Here is a 25,346-nt window from a genome sequence, read left to right as displayed (position 1 = left end):
GTGTTTTACAAACACATCTTGGTTTGAAACGATTTTGGATGTGGAAATCCATACAGAACTAATTTCATTACAACTCTCTCTCTCTCTCAAATGCTGATATTATATAAATAGTGCAGGTAGTTTAGTGTAATATTAAAATTTTTAATATGTATTATATTATACTGAATGGGTGTGTTCACAAATCTCCTATTGGTAGATTTTTTTAGGTGGTGTAATTGGCTAATGGCAAAACATTGGTACCAAGTTTACCATTTATAACCTTTATTGGATACCAATTCTGCAAACCAACCACATATAATTATGGCAGATTTACCAACGAAGATTTTTCGTTTATTAGGTGACGACCATTTGATTCTGAGGGGGGGGGGGGGGGGGGCTAGCAATTTTTTTCGAGTCAGATTATTTATTTTCATGTCGTTGAAGGTTAGATTATTTATTTCAAATAATTAAGATCAAGGACAGATTATTTATTTTCTTCTTCGCTGAAAAAAAGTCTGATAAGTCTGCGGAGTGGGCTTTCGTAGGTATAAATCTTTAATTTGAGAAATTTTTTCACCATAGACATTAACGGAAAATGTAAATTTATTTTCAAAACATCTTCCCCCGCCAAACGATGTTATGTTTTACATGCACAGATATAGAGAGGAGGTGCGGACCACTCCTTTGGAATATGTACAGACATTTTATGTATAAACTAAACCAACTAAACATGCATGACCTTGGACCCCCCCCCCCCTAGAAAACGCGGATCCGTGTTAAATGAGAAGTCATAGATATGAAGCATCAAATGTCAAACCCAACCCCCTCCCCACATCCACCCATTATTTTTCACTCCTAGGAAAGGAGTTTATAGGTTTTTGTTTTTTTTTTCTCTCGTTAAGAAATATCTGGGTGGTTATATTTTTTTCTACTGGGGTGGACCCATCCTGGAAAAATTTCCTGGATCCGCGCCTTTTATTTATTCATTATTTACTTATTTTTATTTTTTGACAATTCATATGAATGTCTTTGTACGTTTCATTGATGGAACAGCCACTGATCAAGAAATCTGTACAGGTGATATGCTTAGTGTTGTTCATGCACTGCATGATTAACGGCAAGGAGAAAATATTAAGTGGATGTAAATATTTTCTAATAATACCGGTATATGTACATTGAATGTACTTTACGATGTTTCATAAATGATAACAATCAATCATGTTTGTAAAATTTTATTTTTAATAAAATCAAAATAAAATATCTCATTTAAGAAAAAAAAAATCATAAAATAAAAACAAGTAATTTTACTGAAAAAAAATTGAGATAAAGAGAAAGATGTAAAAAAAAAAAAAATAAGAAAAAAAAGTTGGAACACGGGAACACAAGGGCGGAGTCATCATTCTAAAGCCTATGGCACATGGTGTAGAATCACACTAAAGTCTATGGCACGTGGTATAGTCATCACTTAAGTCTATGGCACGTGGTATTGTCACATCTTGTTTTGGTCCTAGACCTGTAACATAAGTAATCAAATATAAACTTTTGTAAGAGATAACAAATATATCAATACAATAAGTTCGTATGCCTATTTAAGTAATTTTTGTCATTTCTCATGAAAAAGAAAGAGTTGAGAGTAGATATCATGGCATACAGGTAGAATTAAAACCTACGTGATTTGTGAGTGGATTTTTTAAAGGACAAGATGCCTCGTCTTTATTGTCGTCACAATCTACGTCACCATCACACACAAAGAGTTGTGGAATGCATGAAGAGTCACACGGGAATTCATCTTCAGCGCAAGTTGTTGGAGCTGTTAAAATAAAATATGTAAAAACATCAATTTCAGGCGAGCTAGACGGTTACCAGGCTCTTTCGAAATTATACACGTGTGTCATCGGTAATATTTGCGACAGTCCACCTGTTCGACCTCCAATACTAACAAAAACTTCACTTGCAGTTGCAGTGATCAGTGATCAAACAACATAGTCTCATAGTCTTACTGTATATTCGATCAATCTTTCACCACGTGTTTAGTATAGCATAACGAAAGCATACTCAGTGTGTTCGACTAGGAATACTTATGTTAGCCCGTTAATCAAAGTGTACTGGACACGCAATAACTTTTTAGAAATAAGACTACTTACGACAACCCTGTTCATCGGTATCTCCGTCACAGTCGGCATCTCCGTCACACTTCCATGAATCAGGGAGGCACGTGATCTCACCGTCACTCAGGCACATAAACTCATCTGTATCACACGCATTTTCATCTGGAATTAAAATGCATTGACATATTTCATACTGTTTCTATGAGCACTTAAAATGTGTTTTGAAAACATTTTGTTAATTTCACAAATTGAAATATAAAATAGCGCAGTGGTGAGTTTAGTCCGAAATATCTGGCGTTTTCCTGACTTTTTTCACAATTTTGATATTTGCCACATATTAAAATCGTGAGAAAAAGCCAGATTTCAAACTAGTTATCTACATGTAGATTCCTAATACATGAATTTATAATTTGAAGTAAAAACGTAATAATACGTAAAGTTACGTAAAGATGAGACCTTAAAAACCGAGGCCCCGTGTCAGCGGCAGGCGTTGGCACGATAAAGATCCCTCACTGCTCAATGGCCCTGAGTGCCGAGTAAAGGTCAAAATTTGAAGCCCTTCACCGGCATACGGTGACGTCTCCATATGAGTGAAAAATTCTCGAGAGGGACGTTAAACAATATACAATCAATCATACAACACTTACATGTGTATTTTTGTAATACATATGAATACATAAAATAATAAAATAAGATCAACACTGCCGGGAGTAAACTTAGTCAACACATTTCGAAATTTTCAAAGTATGAAAAACAAATTCAACAATGAAAGGAGAGAGAGAGAGAGAGAGAGAGAGAGAGAGAGAGAGAGAGAGAGAGAGAGAGAGAGAGAGAGAGAGAGAGAGATTGCCCGGGATTAGCTTTACTTTTGATTTATTTTTAAAGGAAAATACTAGTATTTAGAAAGAGCTCACCTCGAATAGTCTTTGCACTGATCACCGCGATCACAAATGCAGCCATGATGAAGAAAATGGCTTTAGTCATGATGCTCCAACCCTCAATGGTCCCTAGCTGGTTATGGTGCTCCAGTAGCTCTCTAGATTTCCTGTGTTAAAGAATCTACTGTGTGCGCTCGTTTATAGTGAGAGGTAGGTCGCATGACCCGGAAGGGGGAGGGGCAAGATTAGATCTGCTGATTTTTTGAAGTACCTTTTAATTAGGTAGAAATTTATGGCGACCAAAAACTGTCAAACCCCAAACAAATTAAGTTGAGTTTTATCAAGAAGAACAAAAAGTCATAAAAGTGACTTGAAATCTCTTCGAGACTTTTAGATTTAAAGAAAAAATGATAAAAAGTCTGGAAGAATTGTGAGCATATGTAGGGGATGGTTTGGGTAGAGTGGGGGAGGGGGGAGTATAATGGAAATCAAAAATATATGTTGTACTTATTTCATATCTAAATTTTTGTCAGCGCCATGTCAATATACTTGACTCTATTTTAAATAAAAAACTACGAACGCCCATTGAGCTCATTTTCGTAGGTTGAAAAAATAAATATTTCGCGTTATAACGCGAAACTTTCGCGAATAAACGCGCAACTTTCGCGTTATTAGGTGTAACTTTCGCGAATAAACGCAAAACTTTCGCGTTATATCGCGAGGTTATATGTATGTAGTAATGTTACTTTGAGATCTTTGATCTTCAATGACAGATATGGAACATGAAGGCAGACGGGAACTTTTATGAATTTATGAATGACTTTTTCTCAAAAGATGTAAAACAGAAATGACGCGAGAATAGGATAGATTGGTCTTCAGAGTTTTGCATTTTATTTAAAATAAAATGAATATTCCTTTAAAGATTTTCTTGTTTTTACTTGTTGATTCAAGGAATTCTTAAGATTGATTTTTTTTTTTATTGCGAGTTTGTACACTTTGAATTCATTGTCAATGTTTCGAAAGCAGTGGTATGACCACGTGGTGCAACCTCAAAATACGATGTTGTACATGTATTTCTACAGTGAGCCTTTTGGAGACAAATGAACATTTGTCATCCAATTTTCACATATTACGTCACCATCAAAATTATGCGTTTGATCGCGAAAATAAGCGTTAATTTGCGAAAATTATGCGTTTGATCGCGAAAATTACGTGTTTAATCGCAAAAGTTACACGTCTATTCGCGAAAGTTTCGCGTTATAACGCAAAAGTTTCGCGTTATAACGCAAAAGTTTCTTGTTGATTTGAATTATAACGCGACAGTTATGCGTTTATTCTCGAAAGTTTCGCGTTATAAAGCGAAAAATTTATTTTACGAAACTTACGAAAATGAGCTCAATGAACTCTTGTAAAAAACAAAAGACACTCATTCACACAAAACAAAAACAAAACAGAACAACAAAGAACAAAACACCCCCCCCCCCTACAAAAAAAACTGTAAACAATACAAATCTCCGAACAGAGGATAAACACCGACCTCCAGAAATTCAGAAAGGATCATTGAGGTGCCTAAAAAGTAGTAAACATTCTTGGATTAAAAAAAAAGTGAGGATTGGAGATGAATGATCAATTTTAATATCAATTCATGTTCACATACTAAATTGGTTCTTTTGAAGTAAATTATGTATAAAAGAAGTGATGAAGTTCCCGTCTATTTTGCACTTTCATTGTTTTGAAACCTTACGTCTTACTAATGAATTCTTTATTTAGAATGCAGTGATGAAGCATATGAGAGTTATTCAAGAGACTTTTGGCACTGTTTATCGTTAATTTGATCAGTACATTTTTTTTTCCCAAAAATAGTCTATGCAAGTTCTTTCGTGCAAATCTCAAGGCCACATCTACTTGGTAAATACTAAAACTGAATTGGGGGTCGTTTAAAGCACAGTACTAAAAAAGTAAATATATATCAATTGGAAAAAGAAAAGGGTTAAACAATTAAGGCCGAAATATACAGTAAAAGAAGTAAATGAACGTTTTACATAGAGAGTGAAATAAACATACATGTTTATAATGGAATTATAAAATGAGAAAACTATCTCCCCCCATCCCCCTCCTTAATTTTCTGTCTTTGTAATGACAAAGTCCTTGCGTATCCACTTCGCTTATTGTCAAGCTTTACATACACATATGTTTTTTTAAATTATTATTTATTAATTTTTTTTTTATTTTATTTTTCTAAAGGAATTTATTAACGAGGTGTAATGACAGCATTTAAAAAGTCGTTGAGATTATTTTTTCTCGAAAAAAATTTGAACATCAAGAATCAAGGTTGCATCAGTACTAATCATTTATTTCTTCTCCATTATTAATTTTAATTTTATTTATTTTTTTTTGGGGGGGGGGGTATTCAATCCAATCAAAACATTAAACGCACTGAAAACTTTATAATTAGGGATTTTGACCCAGACAATATGTACATGTTTGTATACAAAGGTTTAAAATAATTTTAAAAAGTAACAGGTGATGGAAATAACCACTTTATTCCAGTCTGATGCAGTTTGTAAGTGGCGGGGAGGTCAAGCATCTACTGAATAAGCCCCAGTTGAAGGACATTGTACCACTGTATGGCGGACCCTTAGTGTTAACAATCCAACAAGTCCAAGCTATATAGGATTCTTCCTCCCCTGTCAATCATCCAGTTCTGTAGACATGACGTCATATTTGGAAAGCTAACAGAACTGAAATTGTCAATGTAAAACGATTTTTGCAAATTCTAGTACCCATGAAGAAACTAGGGCTGTGTATTGAGCCAAAAATTTCGATACGATACGATACAATATTTTTTTAAGCGATATGCGATATATTGGATTCTGAAACAAGTCCATATCAGAAAAGGCTTCTTAATCATTTTAATGCATACATTTCATAACAATTAAGTGTTTTATTACCCATTTTAAAGTTCTTGTCTCATTGTCTTAAAAAATAACACTTCAATTAAAACTTTTAATGACAGTAAAATCAACATGTTCAAAAAAATTTCTTTTTGTATTTTGTAATAATTATAAAAACTCTGTTATTTCCTTAGAAATTATATAATTATTGAAGGTTTTAATTCAAAAAAGTAAAATATAATCTTTGGTGATTGAAATTCCCATCTTTTAAACAGAATTTGAAGAAAAAATGTCTGTCCGATACGTATTGGAAGTTACTTTTCGATACGATATTTTTCTTGAATATCGATACGTATCGATATATCGATATATTGATACAGCCCTAGAAGAAACCCATTCCTAAGCTATGCCACTCATGTTTAGAAACGGGTTCATGTTGGTGGCGGTGGGTGGGGGTTGCTTTAAAGTTGCTTTTTGTTATTTCCCACGGCGAGTATGACCGATCAGAAGGGCGAGGATGCTAATCTCTCATGTCTAGAGACCCGTGTTTGATCTGCTTCAAATTTGAATTGTTTAATGGACTTTTGAGCTGAAATACCGTTCATCATCTCCATGTATTTCATTTCCACAGAATACATGTACAATGTATATTAAATTCTATCAAGCTGACTAATTCATAAAAAAACTCTCTCTAATGTAAACAAACAAATCTGTGTGTGTTCCCATCTTTCCTATATATGATCATATGATCATATCTTGGGTGTTATCTGCAAGCAGGTGCATTCGACTGGTAAATCACTTACAGAAATTTATATAAATCATTCACCTCAGATGTTTTTAGAGGTCCGTGTTTGCTCTGCACACGATTTGTATTGTTTTAATGAACTTTGGAGCTTGATTAAGGCATTATCTCCGTGTTTCATTCAATTCATACTGCTAGTATCTTGATGACGTCTCAATCATTGTCATATGTACTTAATGGATTCGAGATTTTAACGTTTCCAATAGCCCCCCTTTTTTAAAGCTAAACTTGTCTTTTGCTAAAAAGAGTGTCATTCAGTACATGCACAGTAACGTTGTAACAAGAAATGGTCATTGAAAGCTAACTAAATGAGTTCACAGAAACCTCAAATGCGTATTCACTTAACATGCTTAATGTGGCATTGACTTTTTTCCCTCAGTTCTAAATCGAAATCCGAAGTCTTATAATCTTAATAATTTATGTCTCTCTCTCTCTCTCTTCCCCTCTCTCTCTCTTGTATATACAACAAAAAATTCTAAGCTACACTATTAGGTCATATCAGCATCTACATATTACAAAACTAGAATTAAAATTTTGAACCGATTTACACTATAGTCTTCTTAGCAAACACTTCAAGGCTACATTTTTTTCTTCGTCCCCCAGACATGTATTTAGGTCACTCGCTTTCGTCTGACACACTTCCAAATTAATAATGAATCAGACCACTCTTAACACTTTATTTTACGTCAACAAATAAAAAAAAACTTATAATGTATAATTGACCCAGAAAAATGAAAGCACTTATTTTCATTAAGCTTTCTCAACTTTTAGTCACAAGAATAAGTGTAGAAGTGAACATGATAAACATACTGTGCCTTTAATTTTTATATTGGGTAGCACATATGATCGTAGAAAAAAAGGCGGGGGGGGGGGGGGGGGGTTGTTACACGATCCAATTAGACTTCTCTTCCCCAAGATGGTATGCGTAATCTTCTGGAGAAAAAAAGGGGTTGCTCTCATATACTAGTATTCATTTAAAAGACTCGAAAAGAAATATATGATATATATGTTGTTCAACGAAGACAGAATAACAGTCCCATATAACATGTATAACTTTTTTAGTAAGTGAGCATCGTTATTGAACAGATTTTTAAAAATGTGTATAAAGTTTCTGAGTTTCGCTATTTTCAGTTCACAGGCACGTAGCATCGATTTTGAAAGTGGGGGAGGGGGGGGGGCAGCCACAGAATTTTTTTTCCTTAACTGAAAAAGTTGACAAGAAAAAAAAAAAAAAAAATCAAAAGGAAAATTGCCCAAAGTCGAAAATCCTATTTCGTGGGGAAGGGGGGGGGGATTGGGTTAAGTTTTTTCACTACCAATTCCTTTCAATATCCATTTTTTAAGCTTACAATACCATATTTCCTTCATATTACTTAACTTTAGTATAAAGTAGGGGGCCAACCAGCCTTTCAATGAACATTTTCAATAGTAAAAGTATTGTTGGCAAAAAAAGTGGGGGGGGGGGGGGGGTCAGGCCCCCCCTGTTGCTACGTGCCTGGTTCAATATGACGTTAAAGAAAATAGGTGTCAATTTTGGCAACGTCAAAATGACGTTTATAAAATAATTTTGACTTACATTTTTAATGCAAAAAGTAAATCTAGTATGAACTAAACTATTCGATTCATTAAGGTAATTTATGTGCTATGCCGCATGCATGTTGTGAGATGGAATTTATTTGCATGAGCCGCGGCGTGCCTCGTTAATCGAAGAGCTCTCTAAATTAATAAATAACCTTTTATACATTTTTTTTTTATTTCTCACTTTTAGCAAAAATATTTCTTGTGTTTGAATCTCCCTCGACTACAAAATAAAAAACACGATGTGTTTGTGAAACACTATGCGCCCGGCGTCAACAAAGTTCTAAAAAGCTATTTTTTGTATATAGGTCACAGCATGGCAAAAAGTGGAAAAAGCTATTTTTAGCATAAAGGTCACAGTCAAGGTCACATGGTCATTGACCTTGGTGTTGTTTGAAAGAACTTTATTAGTGGAGTATGCATGCTGACGTATACAGATTTCAATCCAAATTTCCTCTGATTCGGTTGCATAAAATACTTGATTCTGATTGGATAAAAAATTCTTTTGATAACTGCATCAATAAAATCTAGAGTTCGGTTGCACTAAGCAGCCGGAACTTGACAGTCGATACATGATAAATATGAAGTCCCTATCTCCTATGGTTCAAAAGTTATGGCAAAAAGTGGAAAAAGCTATTTTTAGCATAAAGGTCACAGTCAAGGTCACAAGGTCATTGAGCTTGATGTCATTTGAAGGAACCTTATTAGTGGTGTATGCATACCAAATATGAAGTCTCTATCTCTTATGGTTCAAAAGTTATGACAAACAGTTGAAAAACCTATTTTTAGCATATAGGTCACAGTCAAGGTCACAAGGTCATTGACCTTTTGAAAGAACTTTATTAGAGGAGTATGCATACCAAATATGAAGTCTCTATCTCTCATGGTTCAAAAGTTATGACAAACAGTTGAAAAACCTATTTTTAGCATACAGGTCACAGTCAAGGTCACAAGGTCATTGACCTTGATGTCATTTGAAAGAACTTTATTAGAGGAGTATGCATACCAGATATGAAGTCTCTATCTCTTACGGTTCAAAAGTTTTGGCGAAGGTTAAAGTTGACAACAGACAAACAGACAAACAGATAAACAGACAAACAGATAAACAGACAAACAGACAGGACAAAAACAATATGCGCCCCGAAAAAATTCGGGCGCATAAAAAGTTTTTCAATGAAAAATAAAAATGTGAAAACTAAGAAAAAAATCTTGGATCCGCCTTTTAATATCTCTGAAATTTATATCGGGCTCGGAGTTACAAACAATTTTTTAAGCGTAAACAAAACGCGGGAGAAGTGAACGGTGATATTGAAATGGACGAGGATGATTTTGAATCGCAATATGCAGATGAACTAGATGCCCTCGAAGATTTTGAACGTATGTTTTAGCAAAGTGTACCGTATATAAATATACTTTAAATTAGTATGTAACACTAAGGCGATTTAATGTTTAAATCCTTTATCAAACACAATATTTGGTACCCAACTCCATGTATGGCAAGAAATTTGTCTTTACCAGGTCTGGTACAATCACTAGATTTAGCTACGTAGCTTGATTTACCTACATAGCTTTATTTACCTACCTGAGGTAGCTTTTATTTAGCTACCAAATTGATCTATAATCTATTTCTATTGAAAAGCATTTTTCTCAGGGTGTGCAGAAAATATCATTTTGATGCAGTGATCATTTTCAACTTTGAACTCATCTGAAAACAACTCATGAAAAAATCCCTCTTGGAAAAATGTCTTTTTCTGCGCAATTGCAATCAAAGTTCTGAAAGTTTTGGGGCTGTGTATGACAGTTAAGACGGTTACTCCTTGAATGAAATGACGAAGACGTCCAGTTCCGGTTAACATGATAATATGTCGGTAATTATTCAGCACAATGTGAAGTAATCATACTCAGTCATGCCTCACCGCACCTCACCGCACGGTCAGATAACCAGACAATGGAATTACATGTTTTGCTCTAAATTGTCCAAACGCAGCAATGTATAAACTTTCTCTGCTTTGGATTGTTTTTTAAAGTCTCCGTAGTATAAATATGAATAGTCATTTAATTGCGACTTTTTGTCTCTTTTTTATAAAAAGACAACTTTTGAAAACTTACCTTGAAATAGCTAAATAAAGCTACCTGAGGTAGCTAAATAAATCTACGTAGGTAATTCTACCTACGTAGCTAAATCTAGTGATTGTACTGTACCTTTTTACTATTTTCATTTGAATCTAGTAAAGAGGGTTACATTAGCCTGTAACTGAGTAGCATTTCCTCATTTATTTCTGATTACAAATGTTACAGAAGTTAAGATGTGGTAATTTTATGCTAGTTAATTTGACTTTCATGCTCATGCATATGGTTACAATAACTCAATAATAACAGCAGTTACAGTGGTTTACAAAGACGAAAGTGGTAATTTTATTTACATTTTTTAAAGATTTCATGACATATTGCAGCACCTGACTTCTCTCCATGTAAAACAAAGAGAAGTCTAAAATTTGAGACACCAAACGCCAAGGTAGCCAAAGACTTAAACACAAGCCACTTGGAGTTGTTAGAAAGTCCAGAGAAACCGATCAATGGTGCCATTTTATCGAATGGTATATCATGCAGACCAGAGAAGAGGCTGAGGAGTGAGGATGAGTTTGACAACTTATCAGGATCTGACAACCAAGAGGAGGAATTCCCCACACTGAGTAATGTGTATCTCTGATTTCAAAATATGTGTACAACCTGTATGTTGATAAATGAAATCGATGTGGTTCTAATGAGCAGGTATTTCGGCTTAAAATTTTTAAATGACTCTATTAAACAACTTGATTTTATGATATTTTACAGAAAGACAGACCAAAAAAGCAAGAACCGATGATTTGGATATCCCACCCTCAATAGTTAGTGAAGCAGAAAAGAGAATCACAGAAATACGTAGACATCATGTCTACCAGAATGGAGAGAGACATGTTCCCGACTTAATTGATGGTAATTTTATAAGTTGAAATTTAAAGTTGTTGGCAGTGGTTATAGAAGGCTCAGCCATACCTGCCAACTGGGCCCCCATTTACAGGTAAAATTTCCAAAATCCAGTCACACTCTGCTACTGATAACACCCTGGGGACAGTGGGGGTTATTTTTATCCCCCTCCCCATTTCACCCTATATACTAATACTTGTCCCACAATATGAAATGATTTTTCTATGACCCCCCCACAAAAAATCAAATAGGTAATGGATCTGAATTAGAAAATGACATAATTTACTCTTTGTAGTTTGTTAAACAAAAATCTGGTTGTTATATGAGTAGAGCCTTTCTTACAAAGTGTATAAAAATGCCAAAATAAAATGCATGTCTTATATTAATATAATATATTAATATATAATATAATTTAATTTAATATAATTTAATAATTTAATTAAATAATTTAATATAATGTATTAATATATAATTTGATATAATATATTAATATTTAATAATAAATACACATGTAATTTGAGCCTGAAATAAACCATTTAAAGCCAAAAAAATTTAAATGTTTTATTAGATGGAACAAAAAAAAAGTCATATTATGATCCTGCATTGACATCCCAACATGTCCTTTTTATTCAATATGCAAACTCATTCTAATCATTAGTACACTAATTTTTATTCATTCAGATTATGACTATGAGACACCTAGGGTCCATAAGAGAATCCCCAATGGAGATTTTATAAGTACAACAAGTTCAGAGGGGGAAAGGTGCTATATTATCCTCAAAGAAGAAACAACAATGTCAAAGGAGGTATACATAATATCTGAAAAAGATTTGGCTTCTCAGCTTGGAGGAAAAACACTATTTTTTCTTTAAGACTTAAAAAAAGTCTGGTTTGTAGAGCAGAGTTGCTTATGACATGGTGTGAGAAACAGCTCAGCTATAAAATGCTGACAGAAAATACTTTATTGGTAACCCTTACCTTGACCTAAAGCACTGTTGAATAAACATTTTCAATCACTACTCAGAAATGTAAACAATGAATTACCATGTATCAACACTGAATTGTTTTGGGATTTCAGTTCGAAGATGTTGGGAAAAAGAAGAAAAAAGGACAGTTACTCTCTGTTTCATTTGAGGAGTTGCGTGACCAAGCAGAGAAACTGGTAAGTTTTTCAAAAATAGTGATGTTTTGATTTCAGTAATTTCTGAGGGTGTTCATGCTGTAATCATTTGGAGATAGGTTGAATTAGCAGCATATAAATGTTATTTGTTTATCAACTCAAGTTGAATTGGTAATTTGCTGTCTTTACTTTCTTAAGAACCTTTACCACTTTTTAAAGTTAATTGTTTTCTGTCTGACAAGTACTAGACAACATCTGAATCCACATATCATTACAGAGACAAGAAAAACTGATCCAAGAGGCAGAAAAATTGACACAAGAACTCCACAGGTATGGTATTTACTTCATTTATAAACTTTGCATTTGACCTGATTCAGCAACTTCTCCAGGTATACTTAATGTCTTTTTGGTTTAAAGAACCTAATACAGTAAAACTCATTTAGCATGAACACAGATATTGCCAATTCATGGATATAGCGAAGTTATCTTGGATCTCAAACTATACAAATTTAACGAATTCATTTTATGGATGTAACAAATTACAGATATAGCGAAGGAATTTCACAGGTCCCAGTGACTTCGTTATAACGAAGTTTTACTTTAGTGAATTTAGATGAAATAAATAAAGAAGAAATTGAGTAGCCTCTTTTTACAGGGATTTGACAGAGAGGTTAAGTGATGATGATGAAGATGAGGAAGCAGAAAACAGTGAACCAGAAAAACTTCTGTGGGTGGAAAAGTTTGCTCCCAGTACTTACACAGATTTACTGAGTGATGAAGTAGGTGAACAAGTTTGCTTTTAGTACTTCAAGAGGTGTTTGAGTGATTTCTTACACAAATTTATTTTGTGTTTACTGTTTAGTGGTTAGGAAAGAATGTGTTAATAGGCTAAGAAATCATACGATAAAGTTGATTGAAGTTTGTTGGGTCAATCAAAGCTATTGAAGGCTCAGTCTCAAACTTCTGAATATAGCCTATTAAATCAGTTGAACACATATTCTTTTTAGGTTGTAACAAATGTATAAACTATTACATTTGTAACTGTGATTTATCTACATTGTTTTTAAGTATATTTATATAAAAAAAAAGATGTGTAGAAATATACTTAGAAATATAAATTTAATCTCAATTTCAGTCTATAAATAGAACTTTGCTCCACTGGTTGAAGCTTTGGGATTATGTGGTGTTTGGAAAAGATGTCAGATTGAAAAAGAAAGAGGTTACCAAGAAAGAAAAGGAGAAAGATCAGAAAAAGAAGAAATTCTTACCAGAAGTCATTGATGAGTTGGATAAACACAACCGCCCAGTGCAAAAGGTTTTGTGTTTGAGATTTCTAGAATTTTTTTTTAAATTAAAAATATTTTATATTACATTTGATGGGGGTAAACTGCAATTAGATTTCTTTATATTTAGGGTTTTGACAGATAGCATGTTATTGCTTGAATTTACACTTGCAAATATTAACTACTCAATCAGAATGCATGATCATTCATTGATGTAGGCCATTTTATATGAAATATGAGGCCATACTGTCCTGAATACCTTCCAGTTATTTATTTGGATACTTATTCTGTTTATTACCAGCTTGTTCTGCTGAATGGACCACCTGGCCTAGGAAAGACAACTCTTGCTCATGTAATTGCCAAACACAGTGGATACAATGTTGTAGAAATGAATGCTAGGTAAGAATTCTCATTTATGGTGCAATGAAGTGCATTGAAGTGGTAAAAATTTTTGTTTGAATGGAAAGTTTGGGTGTTTCTTATTGAATGTCAATTGTTACATAATGACACACCCATTTCTTCAGAATCGAGAAAGAATTACTCGTCATAATACTTTTGAACACCCCACTCTTTGCTACTAGCAACATGAGTTACACTGAAATGGAGATTTTAAAAGTTAGAAGAGATAGTTAGAGAGTCCCCGCCTTTGTTAAACATGTATTTTGACAAATTTGTACATAATTTTGAATTTATCATGTTTATTGGAGTTGCCATAACCCATGTATCGGTCGAACATGTTCCTCGGAGCTCCAGATAATTTTTTACCCCAAAGTGTATTTACTCCCTGATTTTCAAATCAATGCAGATTTTCATTTTCAGCAAAATGATTGAAGAGTATTTAGTTTATATATAAATGTTTTGACCTTTATTTTGAACTCGTAATCGAAGTGTGTGTTTTTGAAGAGGGAAAAAACTTAAGAGGTCAGTTCCTGCATTTATTTAAATTAATTTTGTAAATACCAACAAGACATTTTGCTAGGATTGGGAAGCATTCTTTTTTGACAAGGAAGATTATATACACTTGGTCAAGGTACCATAGAGTCGGAGACACAGGATACGTTTCCCTCATTTTAAAAGATATCGTATCAAGAGTAAACTGAGAGAAAAGAAAAGTTAATATGGCAAGTTGAGAGAGATGAAAAATTGGCTATGAACCCATAATAAAAAAAAGTTATGCCAAGTGCAGAGTCTATCTACATAGAAATCGATTTTAATCTAAACGTCCGATTCTACCTCCTGAACTAGAGATCGTCGTTGTCATTACTAGAATATTCTTGGACACTAAAAGGCTTTTAAATCTGTACTTCATTTTGAGAAAAATCAAACACTGAGGTTGAGTTAACCTCAATTTGTATCATTAAGTTAACCTCAATTTGTATCATTATGTAATGCGTACCTGTATTCTTCAACTTGCTGCACGCCGTACTTTCGTGGTGTAATGCGTATCTACAATTGCTAATGCATAATTGTACGCTCTATCTTAATTTTCAATGCATATTTTGTAAAATTTAATGCGTATTTCTGCAAATACGCACCTTATCTGGAGCTCTGGAACTTCCTTTTCGTTGTTAATGAAGACCGTCAATTTGGTTGGCTATTGTATTTATGGAATACCTGTTCTGCAGGTATTCAAATGAACCATTTCATCAATTTTTCCTTTCTAAAGAAATGGACGTGTCATTGTATGACAGTCAACGTTTTAAAGATACATGTAGCTCAAAATGTTCTAACGGAAAATTTTTACCACTTCAGTGCACTTCATTGTAATAGCACTGAAGAAATGACAATTATCATAAGCATGTAAAAAGTACAAGTAGAAAAAAGTTGCTTAACAAGATAAAACACCAATTTTTGTATGAATTCATGCATATATATGATAATTATAGATACATTGTACATTGAAATGTAGCACACTTAAAATTTTCCTCCTTGACAAGTGAAATCATTTAATGCATTTAGAACCACCTTGTTTATGTATTTTTGCAACTTTTTAGAGTAAATGCTCCATATACATAACTATACATGTGTCTTTCTAATGGTAGTGATGACAGAAGTGCTGATGTCTTTAAGACCAAACTGGAGGCCGCCACACAAATGAAGTCTGTGTTGGAATCCGACCCGAGACCTAATTGTCTCATCATTGATGAAATCGATGGAGCTCCATCAGTAAGAATGAAATGAGAGCAACTGCATGTAAAATGTTAAAGCATGGAATCTACAGTAAAAATTGTTTTTATTATTGCACTTTAAACCAACTGGGCAGTGGCTATACCTAAGTTTTATACAACTGTTCTGTTTTGAAATAGAACATATATATGTACATTTATTGATGGTATGATGCAGCTCAAAAATAAAGTGCTTTAAGATACATATTAATGTAATACATGTACCCAGATCTTTACTTATTAATTTATCCCTGTTTTTATTTCTTACAGGCAGCCATAAACTTACTTTTAAATTTTGTGAAAAGATCTGATGACCCAGGCTCAAAAAAGAAGAAAAAAGATGAAGGAATACTTCTAAGGCCCATTATTTGTATATGCAATGATCAGTGAGTTCTAATCAGAAAAAGAGAAATATGATCACTATCAAATACAAACTGCCTATGTTCCCATAGTTGCCAACTCACCCGAACCCGATTATTTTTTATGACCCGGCGGGTCATGCTTATCACCCGATTTTTGCCGAAATAACCCATTTGGTGTCACTTTAAACTTCCAGTTACAACCAAGCTTAGATCTACGTAAACAATGCCGATGGATTAATTATCAGTGCAGGTGTAAACAATTAACTGGGTGTTTGTTTTGACAAATCAATGTTTGAAGTTAATTAAAATGGCTTCCGATAGCACTAGATCGTTATCAGGGCCAACAGGAACAAACTGAACCAAACACATGTCTCTGATTGAACCAAGAAAAAGAGAAACGATATTTATGTACATATCAAGGAATCTTTGAAAAAAAAAAACTTTCATTCTAGAATAAAATAAAATAAAGTGATCAAAGACAGTGTAGGCCTAACTTCACATTTAAAACATATAGCAGTAGTAAATTAATTGAGAAAGAGGAAAAATAACTTCAAAACTGAAATTGGTATACTTTCAAATTTAGCAGAAACTGAAAAGGCTTTTTTAAAAAAAAAATGCACACTTACTTCAAGTCAATACTGAAATATGAAACCTTCAATTCTCATTTTTAACATATTGTAAATTAAATCAAATTATGTATGAATATTTTGTCATAGTAAATTAAATCCTTTTTCAATAAAAGAATTCTCAATACACAAATACTTTGTATATATATGTATAAAATTTAATCATGGTAAAGATGTCGTGAATGTCGTTACGCGTTATGACCAGATTTTTTACTTTCCAAATCTGGTCATGACCAGATTTTTACATGCTGGAGGTTGGCAAGTATGTATGTTCCACTTTTAAAAAGCATTGATTTACTCATTGTTTTCTGCATTTTCATGCATGAAGTATTTCATTTTGCATTAGGTATGTTCCAGCTTTGAGGCAGCTCAGAATGAATGCTTTAGTGATAAATTTCCCCCAAACAGAACCTGCTAGACTGGCAAGCAGATTGTCTGAGGTAAATTTGTAGAATTATCATATAAGTGTCTGTTAAATTTATTTTTTTTACACTGTGACACAGGTTTATCCATTTAAGTTTCTATTGTTTACATAGCCATCATAATTCAAGAAAAATTTCGAATTTTAGACTAGACAGTAAATTTCGGTTATAACGAAGTCACTGGGACCTATGAAATTACCTCGCTATATCCGTAATTGGTTATATCTGTATAAGGAATTTGATAAATTTGTTTAGTTGGGGATCAAAGTTAACTTTGTTATATGCATGAATTCACAATATCCGTGTTCGTACTAAACAATTTTTACTGTATCGTAAAATTTTTGTCATATTTTGGGAAATAAACTAAAATACAATCAAGAAATTTGTCATTTCTTTGATATAACTTTGCAACATATTAAGTAACTGAGCTGTTGAAATAATTTTAGGTTGCAAAGGCCCAGAGTTTAAAGACCGACTTGAACACATTGCTAGCACTTTGTGACAAAACAGAAAATGACATCAGATCTTGTATTAATACATTACAGGTGAGTTGTGTCCCTTATTGTTGTGAATCCTAAGGATTTTATACTTGAGAGCTGACCTTCCAAATAAATGTATTCTTTCCATTAACTTTATCATCATTAATTACCTGTTAAATTTTCTTATACATAAATCCTTTTAGCTCACTGGAGCCAAGGGCTCAAGTGAACTTTTACAACTGAATCTTTCTCTTTTTTATCTATCCCTTTTCTGTATTTTTAACTTTTTTCTCCACAGAAAAGGGACCAATTTTTAACAAAACTTGACAAGCAGCAACCTTGGTTGTTTAGTGATAGATGGTAATTTATACTTCTTTTCAGTTCTGTTTTAAACAGAAGAAAGAGTTGTCTATGAGAACTGTTCAGACTATGAATGTTGGTCAGAAAGACTCCAATAAAAGCTTGTTTTCCATGTGGTATGAGGTTTTCTCAATGCCAAGACCTAAAAGGTAATTGAAAAAAGCTCAAGCAATCCAGTTTACTTTTAAATTTCATATCCATGTTTATGAAAATAGTCATTGTAATATTTATTGTTTTTGTATAAAATTTGTATCTCTTGTTTTATTTATTTTTCAGGAATAAGTTTATAAGTTTACATGATATTCAAGGAAAAGACTGGAAAAAGAATGATAACTTGTCCCTTGAATCAAGGTAAGTTTCCATACCAGTAGATATTTGTCATCAACTGCCTATTACAGTTGATCCTTGACTCTAAAAGGACTTCATGGATGACATTATTTGTACTGACATATGGACTTCATAGAACTTTTTTAAAACATGCTTCAATTGAAGAATTTTTGTGCATCGTTTTTTGGTGCTTAGAAGAAATTTCATAAGCTCCTTTTCTTTACATTTTTGGAAAGCTTGCATTAATGAAAATCAAAATTGTCCATGGACAGTCTATCTGTGATGCCAAATGTACACATAATAATTAAGTGAAAAATTTCTTTTGATGCCAAAATTATTTTTTACACAGGTTTAAGAATATTCTACATTCTGCACAGTGCACTGGAGAATACTCAAAGGTTATTCAAGGGATGTTTGAAAATTATCTAGAGTGTAAATTCAAAGATCCCAAGATGGAAGGGGTAAGTTAGGCCACACCAATTTGTAACATAGTTCTTCGGATTTTCAAAAATAAAAAGTGAGGCGAGCGAGCGAAAATATTTTACAAATATTATTTTTCATTTCGGGTTTCAAATTTATGAGGCGAGTGAATATAATTAATATTAGTGGCAAAAATTTCTATTAAGTTCTTCTCTTTTTTGTCAAACATCTCCTCTGATTCCATTTCTATTGCTATGTATGGAACTACTTTGTACCCAATGTTTATAACTACAGTACACAGGGGTATGCAATTGAAAAAAAAATCAAGTACTTTCCCACGGGCTAGTGGCAGCTTTCAAGTTACTAGCCCCAAGTAAAAATTTTGTTACTAGCCCACACAGAGGGGCAAAAATTAAAAAAAATACTACCTGTAATGTTGAGAAAAAATTAATTCTTGAAAATGTCAGGTACTGAGGTCATTCTTTTTAAAATTACAGTTAAAAGTTCTCAATATTAATCATGCATAAATTATAATGAAAGAAAATTAAAATTAATTTAAATAAATTAGCCTATCTTCCCTTTTTCTGATCATTGCACTAGTAGCTCATTTTGATTTCATCTTATATCATTAAATACACTGGAAATATATTTTATGTGAGTCACAAAAACCTTATCTTTCAGTTGATTGGGTGATCGTAAATAATTTAATGAGATATCTGCATATATATACCATGAATGGAAGAATAGAGGAAATTCGGCCATTTTGGAAAAACGATCGTTTTTGGAAGTAAATAAGTCAGCTAGAACTGCAAAACAGATAAGATTCTGGAGATTTATTGACAGTAGGAGCATGTTGTCTGGAAAATTTTAACTGCTTGGGAATTTTATAGCAAAAAACGAGTAAAAATACTGATTCTGCTTGTCATGTATTGTGTGTGTAGTTATGTTTTTTACTAGCTCGACGGGCTACCTCCTTGCAGAAAACAACTAGCCTGACCCCCCAAAAGGTAGCCCCTATGCTAATTGCTCACCCCTGGTACATACGAACATTTACACAGGCATCTTGCAAAACTTCACAGACTGCTACAAAGTACAAACAAACTAATGATATCCCGCGCTTCTGTCATACAAATTTCCAAAAAAAGTCGAGAAAAAAATTATATTCGGATATTTTTGGACGCGCGCGCGGATTTTATTTTTATAATATTATAATTTGGATTTGTTGAAAATAGAAGCGGCGAATCCGACGAACTATATTACAAATTGGTATGGCCTTAATACATAAAGTTACACCTCTTACACACTAACTCTTGTATACATGAAATTTTAAATGACCAGTAGAAATGTAGTGTAAATGTTCAAGTCCTCATATGTAGTAACCATGCATAACCTTTACCCTTTGACCTGTTACACTATTTGTCCCCCATCTCTCCTTGCAGCTGGTGGTAGCCAATGACTGGCTCTGCTTCACTGACCTGGTGAACTGCCAGATCTCCCAGACACAGAACTACAGCATCATGCCTTATATACCCTACGTAACTGTGACCTTTCACCTCTTGTTTGCCTCTAATCAGCCCCAGAGGATTCAGTATCCACACGCTGACCAAGACGTGAGTCTTTATTAATTTTATTGCTGAATCAAAACAAATCAATTTAGTAGTCAGTACGTATGTATAGAGTGACTCCGGTAAAATTTAATACACATGTACCTTTGAATTTTTAGACTCACTCAGAACACCAATCAAGGAAAAACTTTTCTCTAATGGTGTACTTCTCTTTTGTGCACACATTAAAAAGTTTTTTCTCTGTATGTAGGCTTTAACCCAGAAACAGAAAAGCTCTAATTTAGTGACGTCGCTGATGTCAGACATGGTGCCATCTGTCCGTATGTTTGTCAGTGAGGCGGACGTGGTACAGGAAGTCCTACCCCCTCTACTGGAAATCATACAACCAAGCCTCAGGCCTGTAAGTCAAAGGATTATGTTTGTAAATAACAATTAGAAACAAGGTATAAAAGTGGAAAATGTTCTTAGAAAGACACCCATAGATTTTTAATCTCTTCGTCAAAGTCAAAATTGTTTGAATGACCATTTTTAAAATGTTTAACATGGCTAATTTTCAAAAACAGGTTTCAAATTCTTCTTTCACTAGTCCCCTTATAAAATTGGTAATACATGAACTAAGAAATGTCAGCAATTTTCCAATTTTGGGATTTGCAGAAGTTTTTTTTTTACTATCACCATAAATCACATTAAGATGTTAGAGGAAAACATGGCATTTTTCCTTCCTTTTACAGGTAAACACTCAGTTATACAGTGTGAAGGAAAAACAAGACTTGGCAGAATTGATCAGAATCATGATAGCCTACAACATGACATACAATCAGGAAAAAACTCCTGAGGGACAGTATGCCTATGTCCTGGACCCGTAAGTACATGGATATTTTTTGTGACACTTTTTGTAGAAGGATTCTGTTGAATGACTTATGTTTCATTGGAAGCAGGCTTATGCATAAATCTATATTGATCAATTCACTTGTATTCAAATCTGTTATGTAATGTGTTTATGTATTTGCACTGTGAATGGAACAAAACTGCGAAATTTTGAAGAGAAAAAAACCCATTTGTAATACTGTTTTGATTTCGAGTATTTTCCCATTCCCTTAAGTTTGTCAGCATGGGAAATTTGGGGTACAATGTATCTACATATATCTCATGATTAATAAGGTTTTAAATACTGTGCCCCAATATCAGACCAATCTGTGAGGATTCAGGATTTTTTTTTTTTCATAATGAAGATCAAATTGTTAAAAAAAAGTAAAATGTATTCACAGATGAGGTTTGCATTATTTTAAAGAGAGAAAGTGTTTGGGGATGGGGGAGAGGGCGAAAGGGGGGGGGGGTCTTATGTTTCTCAGTTGAAAAGAAAGGACTTTGATGAATTAGGCCTTCTATTACCATTACCCTTAGTGTACTCTGATTTTATTTGGATTTCATGACAGAGATGATCGGACTTTGATTCAGGATGCGGGAAAACATTTTTTGTGACTGAATGTTTCTAGAAGGATGAAAAACAAAATTGATAATTCCTTAAAGTCCTTCTCCAAAAAAACCCCATAAATTCTTTATGTAGATGTGAAATATTTATAAAATCTATGTTTTGCTTTCTTAAACAGTGTACTAGTATTTGATTATCCTAGTGTAGATTTCTAAAATCTAGTTAGATTGTGACCATACAGAGTGCAAGTACATGAATATTTGATGAACAGGATTTCATTCTTCACTTTCTTATAATTTCTATAACCTTTTTAATGCTAAATGCATTAAAACCACTTTTCAGGATAAATATAAACTGATGAATAATTCATAAAATAAATTTTATCTGCAATAAAATTTGAGTTCTGAATCATTTGGATCTACAGGGAAAATCTTAAGGGAACAAAGTAATCTTTTACACTCCCAACATATCCCTGATCTGAGATAAAATAGATTACTGCTTTGATTAGCAATAAGAAAACCTGTGAAGTAATGTAACACATAAAACATACATTTATTTCCAAGGTGTGAAATCTGTTACACAGTAGACTCTAAGTTGCTTTTCCCAGTTTTAGCTAATGCTTTGATAATCAGATTTGAGCTAGTCTTTATGTGTAAGTACTTGTTAGAGATGGGCACTTTATGATGAGATATATAACTTTTTAGTCTTTGTTTGGAAACCCTGTTGTCCTTGTAAATGCATTGTAAGTAAATAATTAAAAATTGTTTTATTATTGGGAGAGAGCTTTAAGACTAGGCCCTTTTTACTAAAAATATTAGTTGGCAACAATATGAAGCATTCTATTAAACAATGTACATAACTGATACAATGTTTTATGAATTTTAGTTCAATATTCCTCGGGGGGAAATTTAAAATACTGTCAAAGATGAAGTTGATGTTTATATCCAGTAAGGAATGAGGTACAGATAAATTGATATGTTCCACTGTCCTTGTTTTATTTAGACAAAATTACACCACTACATGTATTTTGTAGCAATATGGAAGAAGTTGCCAGATTTCAAGGGATGAAGCAACATAAGCAGCTGACCTACGCAGCCAAACAGTTGATTTCAAGAGAGGCATGTTTAATCATTATTAAAAAAAAGGAGAGAAAAATAGAAAAATTGATATAAAAGTATTGTTCTTTCCTTATTTATACATGTATATTTCACTTTAAGTCAAATTTTCATGTTCACATTTAAGTTGAGTGCAGGCATTTCTTTTAATGTGATATTTTCAGATATAGTAAGAAATTTTGATTTTGTAACCTTTATTATATAGTTATTTCTGTATTTTTAGATTGGTTTGGAAAGGTTAAGAAGGAATGAGACTCCAAGTATTAGGTAATTTGTTTAAAAGATGTTATCTTGTTAAATTTTACGATGGCTACTGTCTCGCATGGGTTTTTCTTTGGAATTTTGAAGAAAATTTCAGCAATTTTGAGACTATTACATGCCAAATATTACAAATAAAATAACACAGTTACAATCGCATGTAAGATATTGACAATGTGCCTCAAAAACATATTATGAGACACTTAAATGAAATTTAAAAAAAAAATTTAAGTTTTTCATTAATATTGAAATTTTAAAACATATTTACACTGGTATATGTTTTTCGTACATTTAGTTCCAAGAAGACAAAAGCAGAAGCTGAGAAGGACTTTGTACCGAACCATTTACAGAGACTGGAAGCCAAGCCAGTCATCAACCAAGAGGAGGCGGTCAGATTTCTTTCATTTCTATAATTAGTTATTATTCAGTTCCTGTTATATTTATTTCCAAATGTCTGGAATTATACAATAAACATATTGTATAAATTTATTCAGTGATAAGATTTTTTCTTGTATAAAACTCACAAGTATTGCATCTATTGACATTTAAAAAGATGAAGGAAATTTTGTTTTTAAATCTTAAAAAAAAGGACGATAACTCTGTTTTGACCATGTATTGATTTTCAAGTGATACACTCCCTTCAATGGAGAGACTTTAACTAAATGTTAGCTAGGGATTAAGTAAGGATTTCACAAAGAAACTTACACAATGTATTTTCACCAGATAGTTGTATAATTACTTTCACCAGACATTTACAAAATGTATTTTCACCAGATACTTACAAAATGTATTTTCACCAGATACTCACAAAATGTTTTAACACAGATACTTAACACAATAAAACAGATAAGAAATCTGTATGTGATGAAAATGTCTGTTTTCAGGCTGAGAGAGACTTTTTTGGTCGTGTAATCAAGAGGAAGACACACGAGGCTAAAGCTGAGGACAAGAAAGAGAAGAAGAATGTGTTAAACACGGACATCTGGTTTCACTTTACAGAGGGGTTCTCTAATGCAGTCAGGCGGAATGTCAGGGTGCAGGATTTTATCTGAATATTATATTTATGCATAGTTTATACTTTACACTACATTATTAATGAATGAATTAGAAAAAACATTCATGCTTTGGGTTATGTTTCAGAAGGGAGAACATGATTCTTGTTTGAAATATGTTTGAAGAATTTACTCTGTGGATTAAACCAGAGAAATACCGTTAAATTGAGATAATCCAAATACTGTATAGGGGGAAAATAACTCGCGGTGTTAATATTCGCTATATTCACGGTGTTAACAAATCCGTGAATTCAAGAAACAGTGAATGAATTTTCAATAATCTTCATGTTTTATTTGGAAATTTGAGAATAGACTACGATAGATTTATAAAGGTGTACGTGCAGTCCATGGTCATTTCAGTAATTGCGAGTAGTACTGTCATTCAATTAATTCTAATTATCACGCTTTACTTGAATTCAAATCGGCAGATAATAATTTGTGTTTGTTCAAAAGCTTTTTTAATAGCCAACGCTACATGTTTTATCAATCAAAACACATGGGCCATGGGTTTTGATTACCCGTGCGTAACTAATGTTACCACGTGTATTTGTTACCTGCATTCTCATGCATATATTAGTTCATGTAGTTTTTATTGACATTTTGGTTTTAAAAAATCATTCAAATAAATATCGAACTTACTGACGAAGGAAGTGTGGAAGGATATTATTTCGTACATTGTAGAACTACATAAAAAAGTTTTATTTCCGTCCAGTGGTTTTTTCGCCGCGTTGTATTGAAGATCTCGGGTGCACATGCATTCATCGTAATAGCATATAGGAAAGTCATTTAACGTTTAGGGACTATTAATAACTGCACTTGTGTTAATTAATTATTTATAAAATCTAACAATTTTATAATAACTTAGCCTGTTGTTCGTGAAATAAAGACATAACGCTGATTAATGTCGTTTACATGTAGCTATGGTATGGATTAAATGGAGACAAGGGAAGTAACTTTTATTACATACCAAATTCCGCGAATTCAAGAAACCGCGATCGTGTCAGATGAGAGAAAAACGCGAAAATTACAACCCGTGAAATTAATCCCCTATACAGTAGATGACAGAGATTTCCTTTAGGAAAGTCTAATACAGTCACTGGGCAATTTTAGTTATTATGATTTTTAGGAAAGCGTTACTTAATGACATTTTAAGC

General features: G+C 33.1%; 2 protein-coding genes across 2 annotated transcripts; one reads left to right on the top strand and one right to left on the bottom strand.

The window, feature by feature from the left end:
• Positions 1-1,195: 1,195 nt before the first annotated feature.
• LOC134268905 (low-density lipoprotein receptor-like) lies at positions 1,196-3,144 on the bottom strand. The gene is made up of 4 exons (XM_062751143.1): positions 3,002-3,144; positions 2,124-2,249; positions 1,650-1,789; positions 1,196-1,492 (listed from the first exon to the last, which is right to left on the bottom strand). The coding sequence occupies exons 1-4, from the start codon at positions 3,069-3,071 to the stop codon at positions 1,487-1,489; spliced, it is 342 nt and encodes a 113-aa protein (XP_062607127.1). The 5' UTR covers positions 3,072-3,144; the 3' UTR covers positions 1,196-1,486.
• A 6,354-nt stretch (positions 3,145-9,498) lies between these two features.
• On the top strand, positions 9,499-24,256 carry LOC134268917 (chromosome transmission fidelity protein 18 homolog). The gene is made up of 23 exons (XM_062751152.1): positions 9,499-9,616; positions 10,693-10,932; positions 11,075-11,215; positions 11,888-12,012; positions 12,285-12,368; positions 12,604-12,656; positions 12,982-13,105; positions 13,462-13,641; positions 13,911-14,008; positions 15,652-15,775; positions 16,045-16,160; positions 17,109-17,202; positions 17,631-17,729; positions 18,045-18,172; positions 18,300-18,374; positions 18,700-18,811; positions 20,210-20,380; positions 20,586-20,735; positions 21,067-21,197; positions 22,801-22,885; positions 23,106-23,149; positions 23,436-23,529; positions 24,025-24,256. The coding sequence occupies exons 1-23, from the start codon at positions 9,553-9,555 to the stop codon at positions 24,190-24,192; spliced, it is 2,700 nt and encodes an 899-aa protein (XP_062607136.1). The 5' UTR covers positions 9,499-9,552; the 3' UTR covers positions 24,193-24,256.
• The last annotated feature ends 1,090 nt before the right edge of the window (positions 24,257-25,346 follow it).

The sequence above is a fragment of the Saccostrea cucullata genome, unplaced genomic scaffold, assembly GCF_032062105.1.
Source record: "Saccostrea cucullata isolate Sc308-1 unplaced genomic scaffold, CSIRO_AGI_Scuc_v1 ctg1198, whole genome shotgun sequence".
In the NCBI taxonomy this organism is placed as follows: Eukaryota; Metazoa; Mollusca; class Bivalvia; order Ostreida; family Ostreidae; genus Saccostrea; species Saccostrea cuccullata.
The sequence above is the reverse complement of the archived record's forward strand: the minus strand, read 5'-3'. Positions and strand labels throughout refer to the sequence as shown.

What these genes read in the sequence shown, in the direction of transcription:
- LOC134268905 (XM_062751143.1), bottom strand. Translation starts at nt 3,071, where the DNA reads ATGACTAAAGCCATTTTCTTCATCATGGCTGCATTTGTGATCGCGGTG. An exon ending in CAGTGCAAAGACTATTCGAG is followed by an intron (nt 2,250 to 3,001) that starts GTGAGCTCTTTC and finishes TTTTAATTCCAG; the next exon opens with ATGAAAATGCGTGTGATACA. An exon ending in TACCGATGAACAGGGTTGTC is followed by an intron (nt 1,790 to 2,123) that starts GTAAGTAGTCTT and finishes TTATTTTAACAG; the next exon opens with CTCCAACAACTTGCGCTGAA.
- LOC134268917 (XM_062751152.1), top strand. Translation starts at nt 9,553, where the DNA reads ATGGACGAGGATGATTTTGAATCGCAATATGCAGATGAACTAGATGCC. An exon ending in GTTGTAGAAATGAATGCTAG is followed by an intron (nt 14,009 to 15,651) that starts GTAAGAATTCTC and finishes TTCTAATGGTAG; the next exon opens with TGATGACAGAAGTGCTGATG. An exon ending in ATTTGTATATGCAATGATCA is followed by an intron (nt 16,161 to 17,108) that starts GTGAGTTCTAAT and finishes ATTTTGCATTAG; the next exon opens with GTATGTTCCAGCTTTGAGGC.